Source organism: Camelus bactrianus, chromosome 20, assembly GCF_048773025.1.
Source record: "Camelus bactrianus isolate YW-2024 breed Bactrian camel chromosome 20, ASM4877302v1, whole genome shotgun sequence".
Lineage (NCBI taxonomy): Eukaryota > Metazoa > Chordata > Mammalia > Artiodactyla > Camelidae > Camelus > Camelus bactrianus.
Window position 1 is genome coordinate 6,580,573 of NC_133558.1, and position 18,791 is coordinate 6,599,363.

The window sequence follows — 18,791 nt, forward strand, 5'->3', positions numbered from 1 at the left end:
GCCATTGATACAAGAAAATGGGGCATAAGAGGATGGCCTTGTCCCAGGTCTTGGTCAACTCTTTGGGATGTGCCCCACCATGAGGAAAGAATTCAAGCGTGAGTATATGCAGATTTATTCAAAGAGATGCACACTTCACAGACAGAGAGCTGGCCGTCTCAGAAGGCCCGAGAGGCCACAAGGCGGGGGGCAAGGAGGAGGACGTTAAAGTAAAACTAGATACAGACTCTATACAGTCTGGGAAGGTGCAGGAGGAAGAGGCTGTGAGGCAGGTGTTGCTGTTTTTATGGGCTCAGTAACTTCATATGCTAGCAAGTGGGAGGATTATTCCAGTCATTTGGGGAAGGGCCTGGGATTTACCGGAATCGGGCCACTGCTCATTTATTGACCTTTTACGATCAGCTTCAGAGCTGTCGTGGTGCCTGTGGGTGTGTCGTTCACCACACTAATATAATACAATGAGTGTGTAATGAAGCCCAAGGTCTAGCAGAAATTAAATCTCCTGCCATCTTGAGCTTCACGGTCTATTGCGAGTTGACTTATCTGCCATCTTGGTGTTAATTGATGTGTCATTCTGTTAACGGCTGTGCTCTGCCCCCTTCCCTCCTGTCTCACCATGGTCAGCGTTTTGGTGTCTCCCTGGCCAGAATGTGATCTAGAGCCGTGAACTCCTGGACCCAGCCCGGGTCACTGTTCTGGGGAGCTGGCTGGGGCAGTTGATGAGTGACCATCTAAAGCAAAAGAAAAAAAGTGCCAGTTCAGAGTCAGGCTTTTGGGGGAGGAGATCACATTAAACCGGGTCCCGAGGAGCAGAAGCAGCAATGAAAAATGAGTGAGGTGAGGAGTCAGAATTCTAGTAAGAGGTGCAGTGGGCACCAGCAGGAGAGGTTTGGGATGAAGGCAAGTCTGAATTTGCTTTCATTTGTTGGAGGGAGAATGGTTGGTGGGTAGACATCGCCAAGTGGCTTGAAGAAACAGACACAGGGCAGACCATTCAAAGTAACCCCGAATCCCCCAGATGGGAAGGCAGCAGCAGGGTCAACACTGATTGTAGAAAAAGCCAGCCGCTGCTATTACCAAAGAGTGGGCAGCCTGAAGGTGGGGAGACTGGCTTGGAGGCAATTAAAATAGTTTCTTGGGGGGTGATGTTAAACACCCGAACTAGGGCAGAGCCAGCAAAGGAAAGTGACATTATGCTAAGCCAGGCAAGGCTTGAAGAACTGCCAACAGATTGGAAATCAGTTGGGGGCTCAACTGAAAACCAGTTCGCTGTTAACTAGACTTATCGTGGTGATCATTTTGCAACACATACAAATATCACGCCATTATGCTGTACACCTGAAACTGCTATAATGCCTACGGCAATTCTAGCTCAATTTAAAAAAAGAAAAAAGAATAGAACCCAACAAGCCTTCATTTTAAGCACTCCAGAAAATTTTGATATATCTGAAGTTTGAAAACATTACTTCAAATTCTTTTTCTTCCTTTCATTCTCTTCTTTTTTCTTTCCTCCTCCTTTTGCTCAACCACTTGCAGAGTGTTTGCTGGTTATTTGGCCACTTGTCTGAGGGTGGACCTCTCTCCATATGTAAGTGTTCTGATGTTTGTTTAGACTTGGTGGTATTTCTGGAACGCCTGGTAAAAGTCTGCCTTGAGAGTGCTTCCCTCCCGTTCATGCCAGAAGTCAGCCCCGCCTGGCACAGCTCCCTCAAAGGATACTCTGCCACTGAGTCAATGGTGTGCCAACCAACAGACGTTGAAACAGAGCAGGACCCCGTGGGGTCCTCCCTGGTACAAAGCCTTTCTGTGTCCCCCGTTTCTTGTTTGTCGGAAATAGGCCTCATTCAGCCTCCCGGACCTTTCCTGAGTTCCAAAGGGCAGATTCAAACAGTTACTAATCCAGGAGGGAGGCAAAAACAAGTGCAGCCATTAGAAGTAGGATCCTGGTTCCTCCTCAAGGAATATACATAGCAATATCCTTGAGTTCTTCTTCTGGAACTAAGGCCCCCACCCAGGCGAAGGGTGGCAACTTCAGGAAGAGCACGAGATTCCTGGAACATCGCCCTATTAATTCACTCCCAGCCAAGCAGAAGGAAGTCACACACCCTGCAGCCCTCACCCCAAATTTTGCCTATAAAAACTTCCCCCACAAGACCATTGGGGAGTTTGGGTTTTTGAGTACAAGCCACGCATTCTCCTTGCTCGGCTCTGCAATAAACCTTGCTCTGCTCCAAAGTCCCACATTTCGGTTTGTTTGGCCTCACCACGCCACAGGCACACGAACTTTTGTTTGGTAGCAACGCTATAAAGCAAGTTTTTTCTTCCAGATGCTTTCATTAACCTTTAAATAAAAGGTCCACACCTTTCCATGTGGTCATTCAACCTTAAACTTTCAAGGAAACAATATCATCATAATAAATTTGCTTCTTGTCTCTCACCTGGCTCACAAGACTTCACACTCTCAGGATAGCAGTCACTTGAGGAAAGTTACAAAGAGTAACCTAACTGCTCTTCGTTTCAACGTTTCTTTCTTTTCTACGTTGAGTTAGCATAATTTTGCACTAAAGACAAGCAAATCAGATGAAAGGAACCTTATTTTGCTTTGACGTATTAAAGTACAGCACGTGCTGACACAGATCAAGCTCTTCAAAAGAAAATACAGAGAGAAGATGGTCAAAGACCAGCTATTCATCCAAGTTTATTCTCGGAGAGCTGGAGTTCGGAAACCTGCTCTGTGCCACTGGAAGCAGTTCTTTGTGGAAGGGAAATCGTTCTGAAAGCTTGGTTTTTGTAATTCTTCTCATTCTCTATTAGCATAATTGTGGTGCAAATTCTGGGCTGGCCTCTTACATCCTTGAGCCATTTTTACTTCCCGACAATCGACAACCGTCGTGGGGTTAGTTCCCAGGCAGCATTTTTAGTTAATCACATTTTATTCGTCATTCAAGATCCACCCCAAAGTCTACCCAGGCAGGTTTTCTAAAGCCTTATTAAAATAAAGGTCTTGGAATAAAGTCTGCTGGGTCCTATCCCCAGAGCTTCTGATTCAGTCTGGAAGGGGGTGCAAGAATTGGGGTTTCTTTGAGGGGAGGTGGTAACAGCTCAGTGGGTTCAACCCCCAGTACCTCCATTAAAAATAATAAATAAATAAATAAATAATTGGATTTCTGTGCTTCATTATAGGTTTAAAATTTTTTTAAAGATTCCTTTTAATAGATATATAAAATTTTTTTACTGAAAAAAATTTTTTTAAAAGCCAGATAATGCTTGAAGAACTGCCAGTTGATTAGAAATCAGCTCTGGGCTGCTGTACTGCACAAAATTTCAACAGTCCTAGCTGGAAGGGATTAATCGGTGGATTGAGGTTAATTGTGAAGGTGAAAGATTTTGAAGAAGGTCTTGGTTTAGTCAGGGGAAGAAGGGGAAGCTGTTTGGAAGTAGGGAACAGTAGGCCTTCACTGCTGCAGAAAAGTTTGCCATCATTAAAGAGCTGTTTGACAAGAGCAAAAGATGATAAGCAGACAGAAATGTAAGCAGAGGGTCAGTGGACTAAATTCAGCCTTTAGGTCAGGACCGGACTGAAATCTGCCCTGCTCTGTGATTGCCGGGAATGCCCCCTTCTCTGAACGCTGCTCAGACCTTTCCTCTTCTTCTCTGGAAGACTGTCCAGGAAGGACCCTTGAGTAGAGGCGTCCAGGCTGCTAATAAAAGTATCAATACATAGGAACCCTTCTGGATACTCTGGGCCAAAAACTCTAAGTATATCTCACTTGTGGCTTTACCTCCAGCAACTTCTCTGAACACAGGAGGCCTGCGTTTGAATGAGTGAGAGAGTAAATTATCTTGCAACAAAATCAACAAGTTATTTAATATGTCCTCAGTCCTGGGCAATTCACTTAAATGTTCACAGGTTGGCCGTGAAGGGGAATGTATTAAAAATCTTAAAACATATGAAAATGTCTGAAATCCCTTCCAGTCTAAAATTCTTGGTTTTTCTTCCTTTCTTCATTTCATCTTTTCTTCTTACAACCAAAGAAGAGTTAACTTGTTGGCAGTTATCAGAGATGAATGTGGAAAGGTTATCTTAAGGATGCTATGCCTTTATCTCAGGGACTGCAGAATTCTAAAAGACGTCCACGTGAAATGACTCTCAGTAAGCTTCATGTGTTAAAAATCTTGAGTGATTAATGAACACTTGGTAGGCAAAAACAAATGTACCTTTTTATTTCTAAAAATAATCACCGTTAACAATGAGAAAAAAATCTCCAAGCTACTTAACGTACATTTCGCAACTATTAGGTAGTTCTCCATTTTTTATTGTCGAGGCTAATCAGCAGTGAACATTGTGTAATTTTTGTTGTTAGTGAATTATTCTTAGACTGTTCCCGAGCACAATCACTAAATCAGCGAAGCAAATCAGACTCAAATGTATGTGAATAAACTTTAAATATAAAAGCAATATGACATTAAAGGAGGTTTTGTAAACAATTTACTAATTTCGTGTGTAACTTTTGTACACGTATTTGTACAAAATATTGATTTTAATACAACAGTTATGCTTTTAACCATTTATTTAACACTAACAAGATCCTGTGAAGTTTTGAAGATTAGTAGATGATGTCTTAAAGAGATTACGTAACTGTTCAAGGTCACAGAGCTAGTAATGGCAGAGGCTGGGATTTGTTGAGTGTGTGTAAGTCTTGTTGACTGTTTTATCTCCTCCATAGCTGTACCAGGCAGGACAGATGTGGGTAATAGACGACTGTTGGCTACCCACGCAGTTGCTGCAGGGCAAACTGAAAAGACTTGGCCATTGCTAAGAGGGTAGAAGAAATACTTTTCCCTCTGTGTCAGTTATCTGACTTCAAAGCCTGCGCAGTCAGACATCAGGTATAATGTCGTGACGAACATCTTCATAGGCAGATTTTCCCATTTAAAAAATGATTTCCTTAGCTTATTTTGAAACTGTTTTAAAGGACAAAGGGAACTGGCGTAGGCTCTCCCAGTGTTTCCAAATTGATTTTCCAGATTTGTGCCAGTTGATAGCACTGCCATGAAATTGTGAGAAAACCTCTTTCAATACACTGACACCGGCATTCACTTTTGACATTTAAAACCAAAATTCTTGCTTATTTAAGAAGCTAAAAATATATATCTGAGCTTAAATAATAAGCAATTGTTGGAATTTGTTACCACATATAGGTCTTCCCAAAAGAACATGATGTTAGGACAATAAAAAGAAAATCAAGTCAATATAAGTGAAGCTTGTGAAGAATCACATTTGTTTATGCCACAAATGCAGTTATTTGTCTATCAAGGGTTAAGCCCCAAGAAAAACATTCCTGCTTACTCTGTAAACTTTCTCTCAAATCTTTTGTTTAAGTATTAGCCCGTGAAGAACAAATGGGAGAATTGGATTTTATAGTTTAAGATGTTTTCTCTGATAACATTAGTGTCTTTTTGGCCCCACCCTAGAAATAATGCAAAATGGTTCCTTCCTAGGATACTTGTTAATTCAAGATAGACTTATACCCATACACCCCGCGACTACCCACCTGACAAACAGTAAGCCTAGTCGGCGTTGTAACAGCAACAATAATAGCACAAGCTTCTTGCCCAGTATTTTTCAAATAATAGAATATCCCATTAGTGCATCCAGAAATCACTTTGGTGGGTTTCGACCAAACTAGAAACTAACACGAACAAGGGCATCGCATGTAATAATCCTAGTGTTCTGTGAATTGTGTTATGTAGGTCTGTGCGTATGTGACAGTGTGAAATTGTCCTTCTGTGGATTGAAGACCAGTGATCTGATCTACCTACTTAAGTGAGTCTAGAAGACATTAAATGATGCCCAAGGATACACAGCTCGCTCGTGACAAAGCGGGAGTGAGAATAAAGTTCTCCAGTCCCCAGGCCAGTGTCTCTTCCACCGGGGAGTTCGCCCGTGGTCAGTCTCTGGGGGAAAAACAGGAAAGAGTTAGATGAGGTGGATGCTTTTAAGGGAGTAAAAGGAGCAGCTGGACTTTGGCACAAGTAATGGGATCAGTGGCTCTGGGGTCTCCGAAGCCGAACAAACGACTTACTGAATAGTGGACCCACTGTACATTTAGGCTGTTCAATCTTTTGCTTGCCATTATCTCCTCAAAATAATACCCAAGGGTTGCCTACAAAGCATCTGGACTGAGCTGTAACCAGAAGCCTGGTTGAGTGTGTTATGTCCTCCCTGCACTAGTGGTACGAGGCCACACGGATGTGGAGAACAGATGATGCGTGGCCACCAAGGCAGTTGCTGTAGGGCAAACTGACACCTACAAAGGGAGAAGAAATGCTTTTCAATGCTGAGGAGTAGAATGTTATTATACCTTAAATTATGGAGGCGTATTAGGAAGCCAAGTAGAGACCAGACCTGTCTGATCCACACACGAGCTAGAGACCAAGGTGATGGTGCATCCCTGGCACCTACACCCATTCATTCCTCTCACGGCCTTGAGTGTCCCCCGTGGGCCACACACTGTGGAGTCAAAGGCACCCTGAGGCCTGGCCCTCCACTCAACACGGCTCTTCCCGGCGACAGGAGGGCTGATTGTCTTCAAGGAGGTGACTGAGGGGTTCAGCTGCATATGCAGTTGATCCTTGAACAGCACGGGGTTAGAAAATTGAAGTATAACTTACAGTTGGCCCTGTGAATCCAGGGGTCCTCCATATTCGAGGTTCCACCTCCATGAATTCAACCAACCTCCTTCTATAGTAGTAGTGTACTGTTTACGATTTTTAAATATCTGCGTGTGAATGAATCCTTGCAGTTCAAACCCGTGTTGTTCAAGGTCACCTGTTTTTCCAGCGAAGGGGACGAGGATGTAAGATACATAGTACCAGATTCCTTTGTGGGAGCAGAATTCGGGTGAGAATAGGAGAGGGAGAAGCTGCCTGGAAACTTGATGAAGGCTGAGAGGAGGACTTCAAGGACAAGAGAGAAAGCAGCTGAGTCTTCTTGGCAATATTGATGATAGCCCAGAGCTTCTCAGGCTTGACTGTCCTCAGGAATCCTCTAGGGACCTTGTAAAGCTGCCAATTCTGGTGCAGGAGGTCTGGTGGGGGGGCCCGAGAGTCTTCATTTCTCACAAACTCCCAGGCGATGTCAAGGCTGTTCGTCCAAGAACAACACTTGAAAAGCAAGGGGCAGGGGGCAGGTATAGCTCAGTGGCAGAGCACATGCTTAGGACGCATGAGGTCCTGGGTTCTATCCCAGTACCTCCATTAAAAAAATTAATAAAAATAAAAATAAATAAACCCAATTACCTCCACCCCCCAAAAATAAAGAATTTTTAAGGTATTTCAGCTATTTCTCTGTCTCACAGATTCTTTGCAAAAACAAACCAAAATAAACCAAAAAATAGAATTCAATATTATTTGTATGTACCTCTCCCTACTTCTGCTTTTAAAAGTGTACTTTTAAAGCACAAATATGAACAGTATTTAAACAAAGATGTTTGAGATTTGTCATCAAACAGAAAGTATAGAAGTTGAGGTTTGTAATTTCATTAGCAGCAGGTTCATAGGTGTTGTGTTTATTTCAAAGGCAACAGTCATTCATTATTAATGTCCTGGTCTTATCTCTAGAATAATGGAATGTGTTTCTGAGTAAGGGTCAGTTTGTGATGATCGATGTTAGGGAGAATGGAAGAGGAAGAAAAATATCGTGCCCTTTTAAAAATGCAGTCCTTTAAAGAAGAGTAGGGGACTTTTCGTTTTGGCAATATTTTATTTACTTGATCAAAATAGACTCACAACAATCACATACGTGTCAGCTAATCTTGCAGACGTTAAGTAAAAATACATTCTCTCTTTGCTTTCCAGACTGCCTTCTCCCAATGCCCCAACTTCACCCAGGCGAGTTTTCTTGTAAATTCTTTTAAAATGTATGCTAAGAACAAAATCGAGAAGCTTCTTTTTGGAGAGGCAAGCACTCAAGAGATTTTTAAAGTATTAAATGCAAACTAAAGCAATAGGAAGAAATACTGTTTCATAAATAGTATTTTTCTTGACTACTCAACGTTTATAAACAAAGTTTTCAAGTTTGGCAGCAAGAAGAGAAGAATCGTTCCTGAAAGCCCTTAGGGGTACAGACTCATGCTTTTTACAGAAAGGGCTGTGCAAAATTTAATTTTAGCTGGGAGACCTTGCTACAGTTCTTGATTTAGATCATCATACAGTCACATAAATTATTATGTGACGTCAGGGTAAAAGAGCATCACATTTTCCTTCTGAAAATGCACATGTTTTTATTAATATTTTTAAAGAGGAAAAAATTTTGTGTGACTAATCCAATTAAACTTCTTTAAAAGTATTGGCCTTGTCCATTTTTTTTAATTAAAAATATTCATCAGCTTGGGTAGTTTTTTTCCTCATTAGCTTATGTATTAGTTTTCTATTTGCCATTGTAACAATTTGTCACAGACTTAGCAGTTTACACAATGTACTTGTATTCTCTTACAGTTCTGTAGGTCGGAAGTCTGGCATGGGTCTCACCAGACTAAAATCAAGGCATTGGTTGGGCTCCCTTCCTCTCTGTAGGGTCTGGACAGGATCCTTCTCCTTGCCTCTTCCAGCTTCTAGAGGCCACCCACATTCCCCAGCCCCTTCCTCCATCCTCCGACGGCAAGGATCAGTTGAGTTCTCACATTCCAACCAACCAACTCTCCATCCCTCTCTTTCACTGTTAAAGACCCACGTGGTTACATTGGGCCCCCCTGGACGATTCAGGATATGCTCCCTATTTTAAGGTCAGCTGGTTAGCAACCTTAATTCCCCTTTGCCATTTAATGTAACGTATCTTCAGGTTCCAGGGATTAAGAAGAGGACTTCTTTGAGTGCATGTTGGGGGAGGGGAGGGGCATTATTCTGCCTACCAGACCTTCTAAGAAAGGTCTGTTGCGTTTTGGGTACAGATATCATTTGCGTTATGACGTTACATCAAAATGATGTTCAGACTGCACTTCTCACTGGTGAAAATTATTGGAGCTCTTAAGAAGCGAAACGATCCTCCTTTAGTTGCACTTACATCGATTCCTGTGTACAGCACTCCTTTTCCGGTAATGGAAACCTTGGGATAGGACCACTATCACTGTGACTGGTCCAAAATTTACCGAAATGGAGATGGTTATTAGAGATAGCTTAGCAGTGTTTCGCCAGTGGGGCAGTTTTGTTCCCCCAGGGGACATTTGGCAATATCTGAAGACATTTTTGATTGTCACTGTTGGTAGGAGGGATGTATTACTGGCATCGGGTAGGTGGAGCCCTGGGATGCTGCTACGTCACACAGTGCACAGGACAGGCCCTATGACAAAGAGTTACCCAGCTTAAAGGGTCAGTAGTGCCAAGGTGGGAGAGCCCTGGCTTAGCAAAATGGCAGCCTAGTGCCCCGCTCTCCTTTTCACAGGCTTTTTACACTTCAGAGGTGGGTTAGATAACATCCTCTAGATAATGGGTCAGCAACTAAACTTTGGGTCAAAAGAACAATGGAAAGAAATAGAGAAGATGGGTAGATCAGGACACAGCAGTCTAGGAAAAACTTAAAGCTTGAAACCTATTGCTTGGGGTAAACAGTTCATCATCTTCACCGGGTGCTCAGGAATAATGTCATGTTTCTCTCTCTGTCCCTACGGCCAGCACACCAAATGCTCAGCAAGAACTTTAACACATAAAAAAGGATACTGTGTTGGGGGGAGGGTTTAGCTCAGTGGAGGAGTGTGTGCTTAGCATGCACGAGGTCCTGGGTTCAATCCCCCGTGCTTCCATTAAAAATAAATAAATAAACCTAATCACCCGCCTCCAAAAAACCACCAAAAAAACAGAAAAAGCAATAAAATTTTAAAAAATTGAATAAAAAAAAAGATACTGTGCTAAAAGACTGTTCGAGTTCCATAGGACAGACATTGCAACTTCATGTAACAGAGACCCTGGAATCTCTCACTTATTAGCACTAAGGACATAGAGTGGCCTGTTTTCTGAACTTTCATTATATGATAGACGACGTTATCTGGAAGGTCCTAAAAGGTTTGATAATAGGATTAAAAGTAAACTCAATTAAAAGCCATTGAGAGACCAGAAAATCCCCCTCCTTTTTCATCTGCATTAGTTTCATGCTATGGCATTTCCTGCAGGCTTGGGCACACGTTATGAGAAGAGGCAATAGGTTCTTTTTACTGATGGCAACACTACATCTATAAACACCAGCTATTCACACGGCAAGCCTTCGGGCGTTTCGCACCAATGACGAAAAAGCTGACGTGAAGGACAAAACACTGAGAAAAAAACAAGCGTGACTTGGAAGCTTACCTGATGAAACTGATGTTGTTCTCTCTTGGTTTTCATTTTTGCTTTTCTTCTCTCTCAACGTTGCAGGTGTCCCCGGCTCCATGCCCAACGCATCGTGGGCCGGTAACCTCAGAGCCATAAAGTGGATTGACATGGAAGATAAACACGGAGGCTGCCACGGTGAGAGGCACTCACTTCACACTGGGAGGCCGCACTGCTTGTTGGTGTTGGCGCAGAGGTAGTTGTGGTAGACTCCGTGACGGCTTCTCACGGAGAGAGCGGCTGGTCCATTTAGACCAGTCTGTGCATTATTAAATAGAGTAGCTAGAGGCTTCGAGCACAGCCTTTGAAAAGCAAATGTAAGTGTCTCACAGACGTTCTCCAGCTTATAATTACCTAGGGAGACACGGAGGCAGGTTCAGGGCATCACGGTGCTTCCTTCTCACCAGTTTCTGCTTTCTCCTTATTGTTCACTCCTCTTTCGGCCCCTTTTGGGAGTGCAGCGGTTAGGAGGAGAAGGTGTTCAGGATGAGAACTGAGATTGGTGCTCACCACGGAGCAAGCTGGACCCCCGTCCCTCACGTCAGCCTCTGCCCCCTCCGCAGACAGGTTTCCAGGTGGCTCGGAGGAGTTTGCTGCAGCCCCGGCACGGTGGCAGGTGAAAGCAGCAAGAGAGAGTGCTCCTCCAGATGGGCAAGAACTAGAAAACTTAAGTCGTTTTCATTTCTACAGAACCTCATGAGGAAGGTCTGTTTTAATCAGTCCTGGTGTGTATTCCATTCAAATATTGCCTGGTACACGGGGGGCATATGTATTTGTTGACAAGGGTTAGCATAACAAAGTACCACAGACTGAGTGGTTTAAACCACAGAAATTTATTTCCCCGCAATCCTGGAGGCTAGAAGTCCGGGATCAACACGTCAGCAGGTTTGGTTTCGTTTAAGGCCTCTCTCTTTGGCTTGTAGACGGCCGGCTTCTCCCTGAGTCTCCTGAGACCTTCCCTCCATGAGTGTCTGTGTCTCAGTCTCTTCTTATAAGGGACACCAGTCATAATGGATTAAGGCCCTTCCACATTCCCCATTCTAACTTCATTATGCCTTTTTTTAAACTGAAGTATAGTTGATTTACAACGTTGTGTTAGTTTCAGGTATACAGCATAGTGATTCAGTTATACATAAGCATATATATATTTTTCAGATTCTTTTCCATTGGAGGTTATTACAAGATATTAAATATAATTCCCTGTGCTATATAGTAGGTTCTTGTTATTTATCTGCTTTATATACAGTAGTGTGTATCTGTTAATCCCTAACTCCTAATTTATCCCTCCTCTCTTTTCCCCTTTGGTAACCATAGTTTGTTTTCTATGTCTATGAGTCTATTTCTGGTTGGTAAATAGGCCCATTTGTATCTTTTTAAAAATCCTTGTATCAAACAGTTACAGCCTGAGGTACTGGGGAGTTAGGACTTCAGTTTATGAATTTGGGGGAAACATAATTCAGCCCATAAGAGCAGGCAATAAATCTCTTCGTAAGCATATTCATGTCTTTACCTTAATCAGCCCACAAATTTCTCCAGAGGACAGCTCATGGCCAGCTGCCTGCCTTCTCATCATGGCCTGCCCTCCCAGGGGAAAGAAGAGGATGGAGAGGAGGGTACTTTGTTCTTTGATGTCCTGGATCTTCCTTAGAAAACGGACCATCTCCATCAGTCAGGGTCCCAATACTTGGGATATGTTGTCCTCTCCGCATCCTTCTATAACCCCCATCGCCCTCTCTCTAGGATGGCTGCAGGCATCCTCTGGTCGGCTTCTCTACCTCTTCCCCGGCTGGAACCCTTGAGGACTTCAACATGGACAACAGGGACCCATGTGATGTCATTACTTTGCAGCTCCAGCCCTCCCCTATCATAGATGCTCCTGTCCACTGTGCATCAGCCACACACCCACACACCCAAGTAGAGCCCCACCTTCAGTCTCCTTGTCACCACCTGTATCCAGGACCTACCCCAGTAGAGAAGGTATAGACTAGACAGGTTTGCGTTTTTATAGGGACCTTTACTGATCACGTGGCAGGAGAGGGAGGCCATGAAAGTAGCCCCTAGCCGGAACCTACATAGGGTACAAAGTTTAGGTAGCCTAGCCCCTCTCAAACAAATGTCTCATTTTTCTTCGCTTAGTTCCTGTTATGCCAATGAACATCTGAAAGCCTTAAAGGATTCATAGCATGAAAAATGTTTATCCTTCAAACCACTGTAAGGAAAAGAAAAAGACACGGTCCAGGGGAGGCAGAACATTATGCCAAGCCAGCAAGTCAGTCTGGACCTTTGTTCCAAACCTCTGTGTGTATCCACTTTCCAAGCCCTCTTGGGCACTTTTGGTCTTGGACTTGGAGCTCCCATCTCTTATTACAAGCTCCTCGTCGCCCTGCTAGTTTCCTTCACCAACTTACATGCTACAGAGTGTACGGTCTTTCATCCCAGAACAGAAGAGAAGCTCCAACGGGGCTGGGATATTTGACCAGTTTGTCCATCACTATATCCCCACACCTAAAGCTTGTTGTTGTTTTAAATGTGTTTTGCTTTTTTAAAATTGGGATTCCCGGAAGTTCAACTTTCCTGGCTTCCTCCTTCTACTAGCTTCCTTCTGAGGACTCGGGGACCAGCCTGTGTGCTGCATCAGCCGTCCCATGCTGTGCTCTCTGACATTGTAGGTCCTCTTGTCGTTTGACCCACAGGGCTGATTCCCACTCGCAATCATTAACCACCATCCGCTTTTTGCCATTTGTATTTCCCTAAGCAGAACATTGCTGGAGAACGTTACAAAACTGTCCTAAAAACTGCCCATGGTGGGAACCTGCTAGCCAACTTCAGCTCGACCCTCCTGGCTGCCACCTTATTCTTTTATTTACCTCATTATTGTCCTGGCAGCCTTCCCTGGTGTACGCCTTTCAGTTTTTCTGCTCACCTTTGAGTTCCCAATCTTATGCTAAAACAGCCTTTCCGTTCTCAAAAGGTGGTTAATTTCAACTTTGGCAAGAGCTTTGCAGACATCTGATGAAAATCTCTGTATCAGTTCCTTTCTCATGTCCTCCCTTTTCTCCATCTTAGAATGTTTTGGGCCCTTTCTCTCGTTGTTGCTTCCTGTTTCAAGAGGAAAAGTTACCCATCCTCACAATCAAGGTCACCATCTGTGGTCTCGGTTGTGTGTGGGTCCCCTCAGTTATCCCTTTGCTCTCCTGCATTCTCAGTGTCTCCCTCTCTGCTGGCTCCTTCCCTTCTCTCCGCAAGGATGTCCTTCCTGCCTCCATCCTGAAGACCAAGCTATTTCTGCCCCCTCTACTTGATCCTGCCTGAAATGTTCTCTCCTGTCCCTTTTAGTTCCTGAGCCTGGGTGTGCTGCCCACACACCGAGCTCTGCTCACCCACCTCCCAGTTATTCGTTAACTTCCCACAACTCTGGCTTCTCTCTCCAGTGACTTTCACTCTCTGCTGTGCTTCATCCCAGCCACAATGAGTTAATCACCAGGTCCTTTCAGTCCTTCTGCCCTCTGCCTCTAACAGCCTCCCCTACCCACTCACGGCAACCATTAACTTTGAACAGGTTCTGTGGTTTACATGATGACTGTAGTCATTTGATTGGTTTCCAGTGTACCCTGCAAAGCTCTGCAAAATTAATCTTGCTGCAATCGATTTCATCATTTGATTCTTCTATTCAAAAATCTTTAATGGCACTCCATATTCATGGGATAAAAATAGCCCAATCCTTAAATCTATTTTTAGTCAGTCCACCACCATCGTTCTACTCCATGCCAAGCAAACTCTGCCATTCTTGTTTTTAATCCGTTCCACCACCAAACTCTCCATTTCAGCAGAAAATTCCCATCTCTAAATTTTCCCGAGGCATTTTCCCACCGGAAACCATCATCCGTCCCTCCCCGCCAGATGCTTCCAAATTCTGCCCATCCACGAACTCTCCACAACTCCTCCCCTAGCCTTTTATTCAACAACTGTTCATTTAACACCTGATATTTACCAGGCACTGTTCCAGGTGCAGGGGACACAGAAGTGAACACGGTGGTCTCAAATTCCAGCTCTTCTGGAGAAAGACAATAAACAAAGAAACCTGTGTGTTGGTAGTAAGTGCCAAGAGAAAAATGAATCAGGGAAGAAGGGAAGGAGGTCAGAGAAGGCCTCACGGAGAAGATGGCCTTGAAGCAGAGACCTGGATGGTGCCAGAGGGAGCCTTGAGAATGTCTGGTAGAGAGGGGTGGTCCAAGGAGGAAGACGCCCAGGGTGCCAGGAACCAGCAAGGAGGCCAGTGTGGCTGATGGGAATTGTGCAAGGGTTATTAAGAGTTGCAAGTGAATGAGCATGTGGTGGGAGGTAAGTCCAGGTTACAAAGGACCACCCTCTCAGGAATCTTGAATGCCATTGCTAGGATGTTGGCTTTTATTCCACATGAAATAAGAAAACATTAGAGGGTTTTGAGACATGTTCTGCTTTCATTTAGAGCAATCACTCTGGCTGTTGTGCTGAGAATATACTAACAGGCAAAAATGGAGACCAGTTATTAGCATACCAGTTCAGACAGAAAGATGGAGGTGGCTTGGTCTAGGACGGTAGTAGTGGGGGTGGTGAAAAGTGGTCAAATTCTATTAATATTCAGAAGGTTGAGCTGACAGAATTGCCGACAGATCGGATGTGGGCTGTGAAAGAAAGTGGGGAGAAGTGCCCAGGGCACTGAAGAGTAGACTTGCCATGGGTTATGATGGGAAAGACTTGGGAAGGATGAAGGCGTTCAGACCTGACACGTCGTATCGGTGAGGTTTATTCCTCACCCAATAGGAGATACAAAGCAGGCACATGAATAGACCAGGCTGGAGCTCAGGGAAGCAGCCTGACCAACACGGCCAAAGAAGACCTCTCTCCTCTGTACACGTCTAGAGCTTGGCATCCATGAAATCCAGAGTTCATTATACGTGAACTGCCCTGTGATGCCTAGTGCGTCATTCCTTTGTATTATGTAACTCTCGTGTCCTCGTGGGCTGGACCAGCACAGTTCTCTTTCATCAGTGTCTCGTAGACTTGGCACATCTCTAGCCATGCAGCAGTCAGGCCGTCCCCCTACCATTCTGTGAGTTCACTACCCCTGACTCGAAAACAAACCTGTTTTGACTACTTCTTGTTCTCTCCCTCGCAGGCCACTACGTCCACGGCATTTGTATCTATGGAAACGGAGACTTGAAGTGGTTGATTAATTCATCAAGCCTCTTTGCCAACAAGTTTGAGCTCACGACGTACCCTCTTACTGTAGAATGTCTTGAACTGCGGCTTCGAGAGAGAACCCTCAATCAGAGTGAAGTTGCAATACAGCCCAGCTGGTATTTCTGATCTGCTGCAGCTCAGGGCTGGAGGGAAATCGCAGCTGGGAAGGAGAGCCTTTCTTAGGGAGAGAACTTTGCCTAGGGTTAAATGAACAGTTTGAGGACCACAGTTACGGCTTCAGGACCCGACTACACTATTACATGTTAAAATACCTACTGGACACTGTGAAATGCACTATCAGGATGGTTGTACAGAGTGATCCCGGCGCTCTGGTCACGCTGGCAGTTCCCTGAGGCTCCCCTCTGTATCAGGCTAAAGTTTTGATCAATGATAAATGTAACTGTCATCAGATCTTTGCATCGGATACTCATGGTAGATAAATGCTCTAATGAAAAGGAGAATTGTAGATAGTACTGTTTAGGAAAATAAGAATTGGGTGTCTTTGAAGAAGGAATCTTTCATGACAGATCGATAGCCACACATTAATGGACACTCCTTCTCTTTGCTCAACTACACTTAGGCGTAGAAACTGTTTTCTGAGTAACTCACCAAACTCCTTTAAAACTTGACTGAGAACGAGATCTTGTTCCTGCATTGCAGGAGCAGCACTTTCCAGTTTCCTGTGTCTTAGGTTCTTTCTAGAACGTAAAGTCGTTCGCAGGAGACAGAATTGAAGATGGCAGTCACTGCCTGCCACTTCAGTAAAAGGACCCCGCGAATCAGTTTCTTGATAATTTGTCAGAATGTGCTCCGATCCCTCTTGCATCATTTTCCATTGAGAACAAGGAAGAGTTCTCCAAGAATGAAGATATTCCTCCAAGACAGGAATTGCATAGGAATTGTTGCATAGGAGAGTGAATCACTGTCCTTCTCTGCCGCCACCCCTCGCCCCCACCAAAGTGATGTCATCTGCAACATGGAGACCGAGTTGTAGCCGTGAGCCCTTCAGGAATCCAGAATGTTCCCTGGGTAGCTTTGCCGTGCCTGGTGCTGATAGGGGTGCCTGGGTTTTTAAGAGCTTTCACCTGTGGGCGAAACTCTCTGTCACTTACCTTTTGTCCCGTTTACCCATCCACTTCATTCATTCAGGAGTCTGTCAGTAAGCATCTCCTGGGTGTCTGTTATACAGCAGACATGTGCAGAGACAAGGAGGAGGAGAAAATCAGAAGCTGTTTCACTCTAAACATCTTGGCACTAACGTCACTGTTGGAGAGGCTGCTCTAAAAGAGTCTAGAATCTGGTTGTGTTTTATTAACGCATGTGTGGGGTTGCCAGTTGTGATATCGGGCTGAGGGCATCATCAACTACAAAGTGAGGTCTAAATCGGGGATTATTCCCGAGAGAGAAGTGGGGGACGAGGCAGCAGCTGCAGCGGATTGCGTTCTAGGTGTCCTGCCAGCAACTTGACACCTCATTGCCTTCCAGCGTCACAGCACTCTCGTGAAGCTCGCGTTGATCGCCCCGTTTTGCAGGTGAAGTTAGTGAGGCTCAGACAGGGTCTTAATAAGGACGAGGGAACAAGTTCTCTGAAAATCAGGATTCTTCCCTGGTCTGCTTAGTTCATTGCCTGAAGTGGACCACTGGGAGAAGGTGAAATAAAGCCATATTTAGTGTAACAGATTGGCTTCAGTGTTAATATTTGAGGAAACATCCTGTGACCTCGGGAGAATGTGAAGTCTACTTTGTACTCCGTGGATCTGTTGAGTTCCATAATATTTATTCTAATGAAAAACAGTGACTACAACTCATGGTACACTTAATGAATGCAATTTTATTATTTTTTTCTGTCCTTGTGCCTGTTGAATGTTGGTCACATTTAAGGGAATGACTTTGAAGTAAAGCCTTCTTTTCTCCTGCTACTGAAAACGATGGAACTGTACTGGGTGATGAAGTGTCAAAGGGTAGGGAATACACCCAGAGCTAATGGCAGAATCGAAACATCACCGTTTTTGTTTTTTCCAGCTTATTTACATGACGCCCCCTGAGAAGAAGGAATGTTTTACACTGGATCCTTCTCACGTAGAACAAGAAATCTTTCGGAATAGATGTTTACATGTCCATTGCTGGTCATTTCTTCTATGTCTGAAGTGCTTTAATATTGGAAGAATGTCGTGTTCGGACTAGTGGGTTTCGGCTAGCCCATGAGATGCCTTTGTTTTGATGACGTTCCACGTTGTTTTCTTGGAAATAAATTAATATATTGTTTTCCATCTTTGGGGCTATTGTGGATTTTTATTTGACAAATACTTAACAAGGTAATTCTCCTAGTATGTTCTAAAAAATGCAAATCAATACATTCATACATACACACATACCTGTCTAAAAATGCCCGTTCACTGGAAAATAATTACGCTTTCTCTTTTGGGGGTGTTGGGGAGAAGAGAATATAATGGAAGGCCAGTTTCATTTAAATTGGGTACAACGCATTTAAAAATTTGAGGCAGGAATAAGTTACCCTGCTATATTTGCCTCCTTTATTCATTTTTTCAGAATCAAGACAATTTAGGAAAAGGACATGTTAATAATATTATTAATTGGCTTTATCAAATGCCAAAGTTTTTGAGTAGCCTCTCAGTGCTGAGTTTTGTTAAACAAATATTGTCTCGAACAGACACATGGAAAATGACAGAAATACTAAGGGAAATAATTCATTTGAAGGACATCTGGTATACTCTTTTTTTTAAATGTAAAATACTTTAAAACTAAAGTGAAAAACACTGCAAACTACAAAAAATATTGCTCATAAAAATAGAATATAGAAGACTATAGAATAAAAAGTGAATTAATACAAAAGATATAGAATGAAAAGTGAACTCCTTTCTCCAGAGGCAATCACTTGTTTGGTATATGTTCGCAAGTGTCTTTTCAATATACAGAGAGATATATGTATCCTGTGCAGTGCTGTCCAAAAGAATTTCTGCAGTGATGACAATGTTCTATACCTGCACTGTCCAAAATGGTAACCACGCATGTTAGCTGCTGGGCACTTGAAATGTAGTTAGCGTGACTGAGGAGGTGTTAGCTGCTTTTAGCCACGTGGGACTAGTGGCTATTTTATAGCACGGTTGTACAGCTATGTGCTCGTGTACACAGTGGAAATAAACACAAAGACACACACACTGGTTTTTTTTTTTAATGGGTTGATT

At 43.6% G+C, this 18,791-nt stretch overlaps 1 protein-coding gene across 7 annotated transcripts in view; it reads left to right on the forward strand.

The window, feature by feature from the left end:
- GCNT2 (glucosaminyl (N-acetyl) transferase 2 (I blood group)) overlaps positions 1-17,857 on the forward strand; it is a 112,203-nt gene extending 94,346 nt beyond the window's left edge. For 6 of the 7 annotated variants that reach the window (XM_074348088.1, XM_010945735.3, XM_074348089.1 and 3 more), the window contains 2 exons: positions 10,408-10,500; positions 15,521-17,857. In XM_074348088.1, the coding sequence (XP_074204189.1) occupies positions 10,408-10,500; positions 15,521-15,711 (284 nt within the window). In that variant the 3' untranslated portion in view covers positions 15,712-17,857. The other variant, XM_074348090.1, reaches the window with a different exon arrangement.
- The last annotated feature ends 934 nt before the right edge of the window (positions 17,858-18,791 follow it).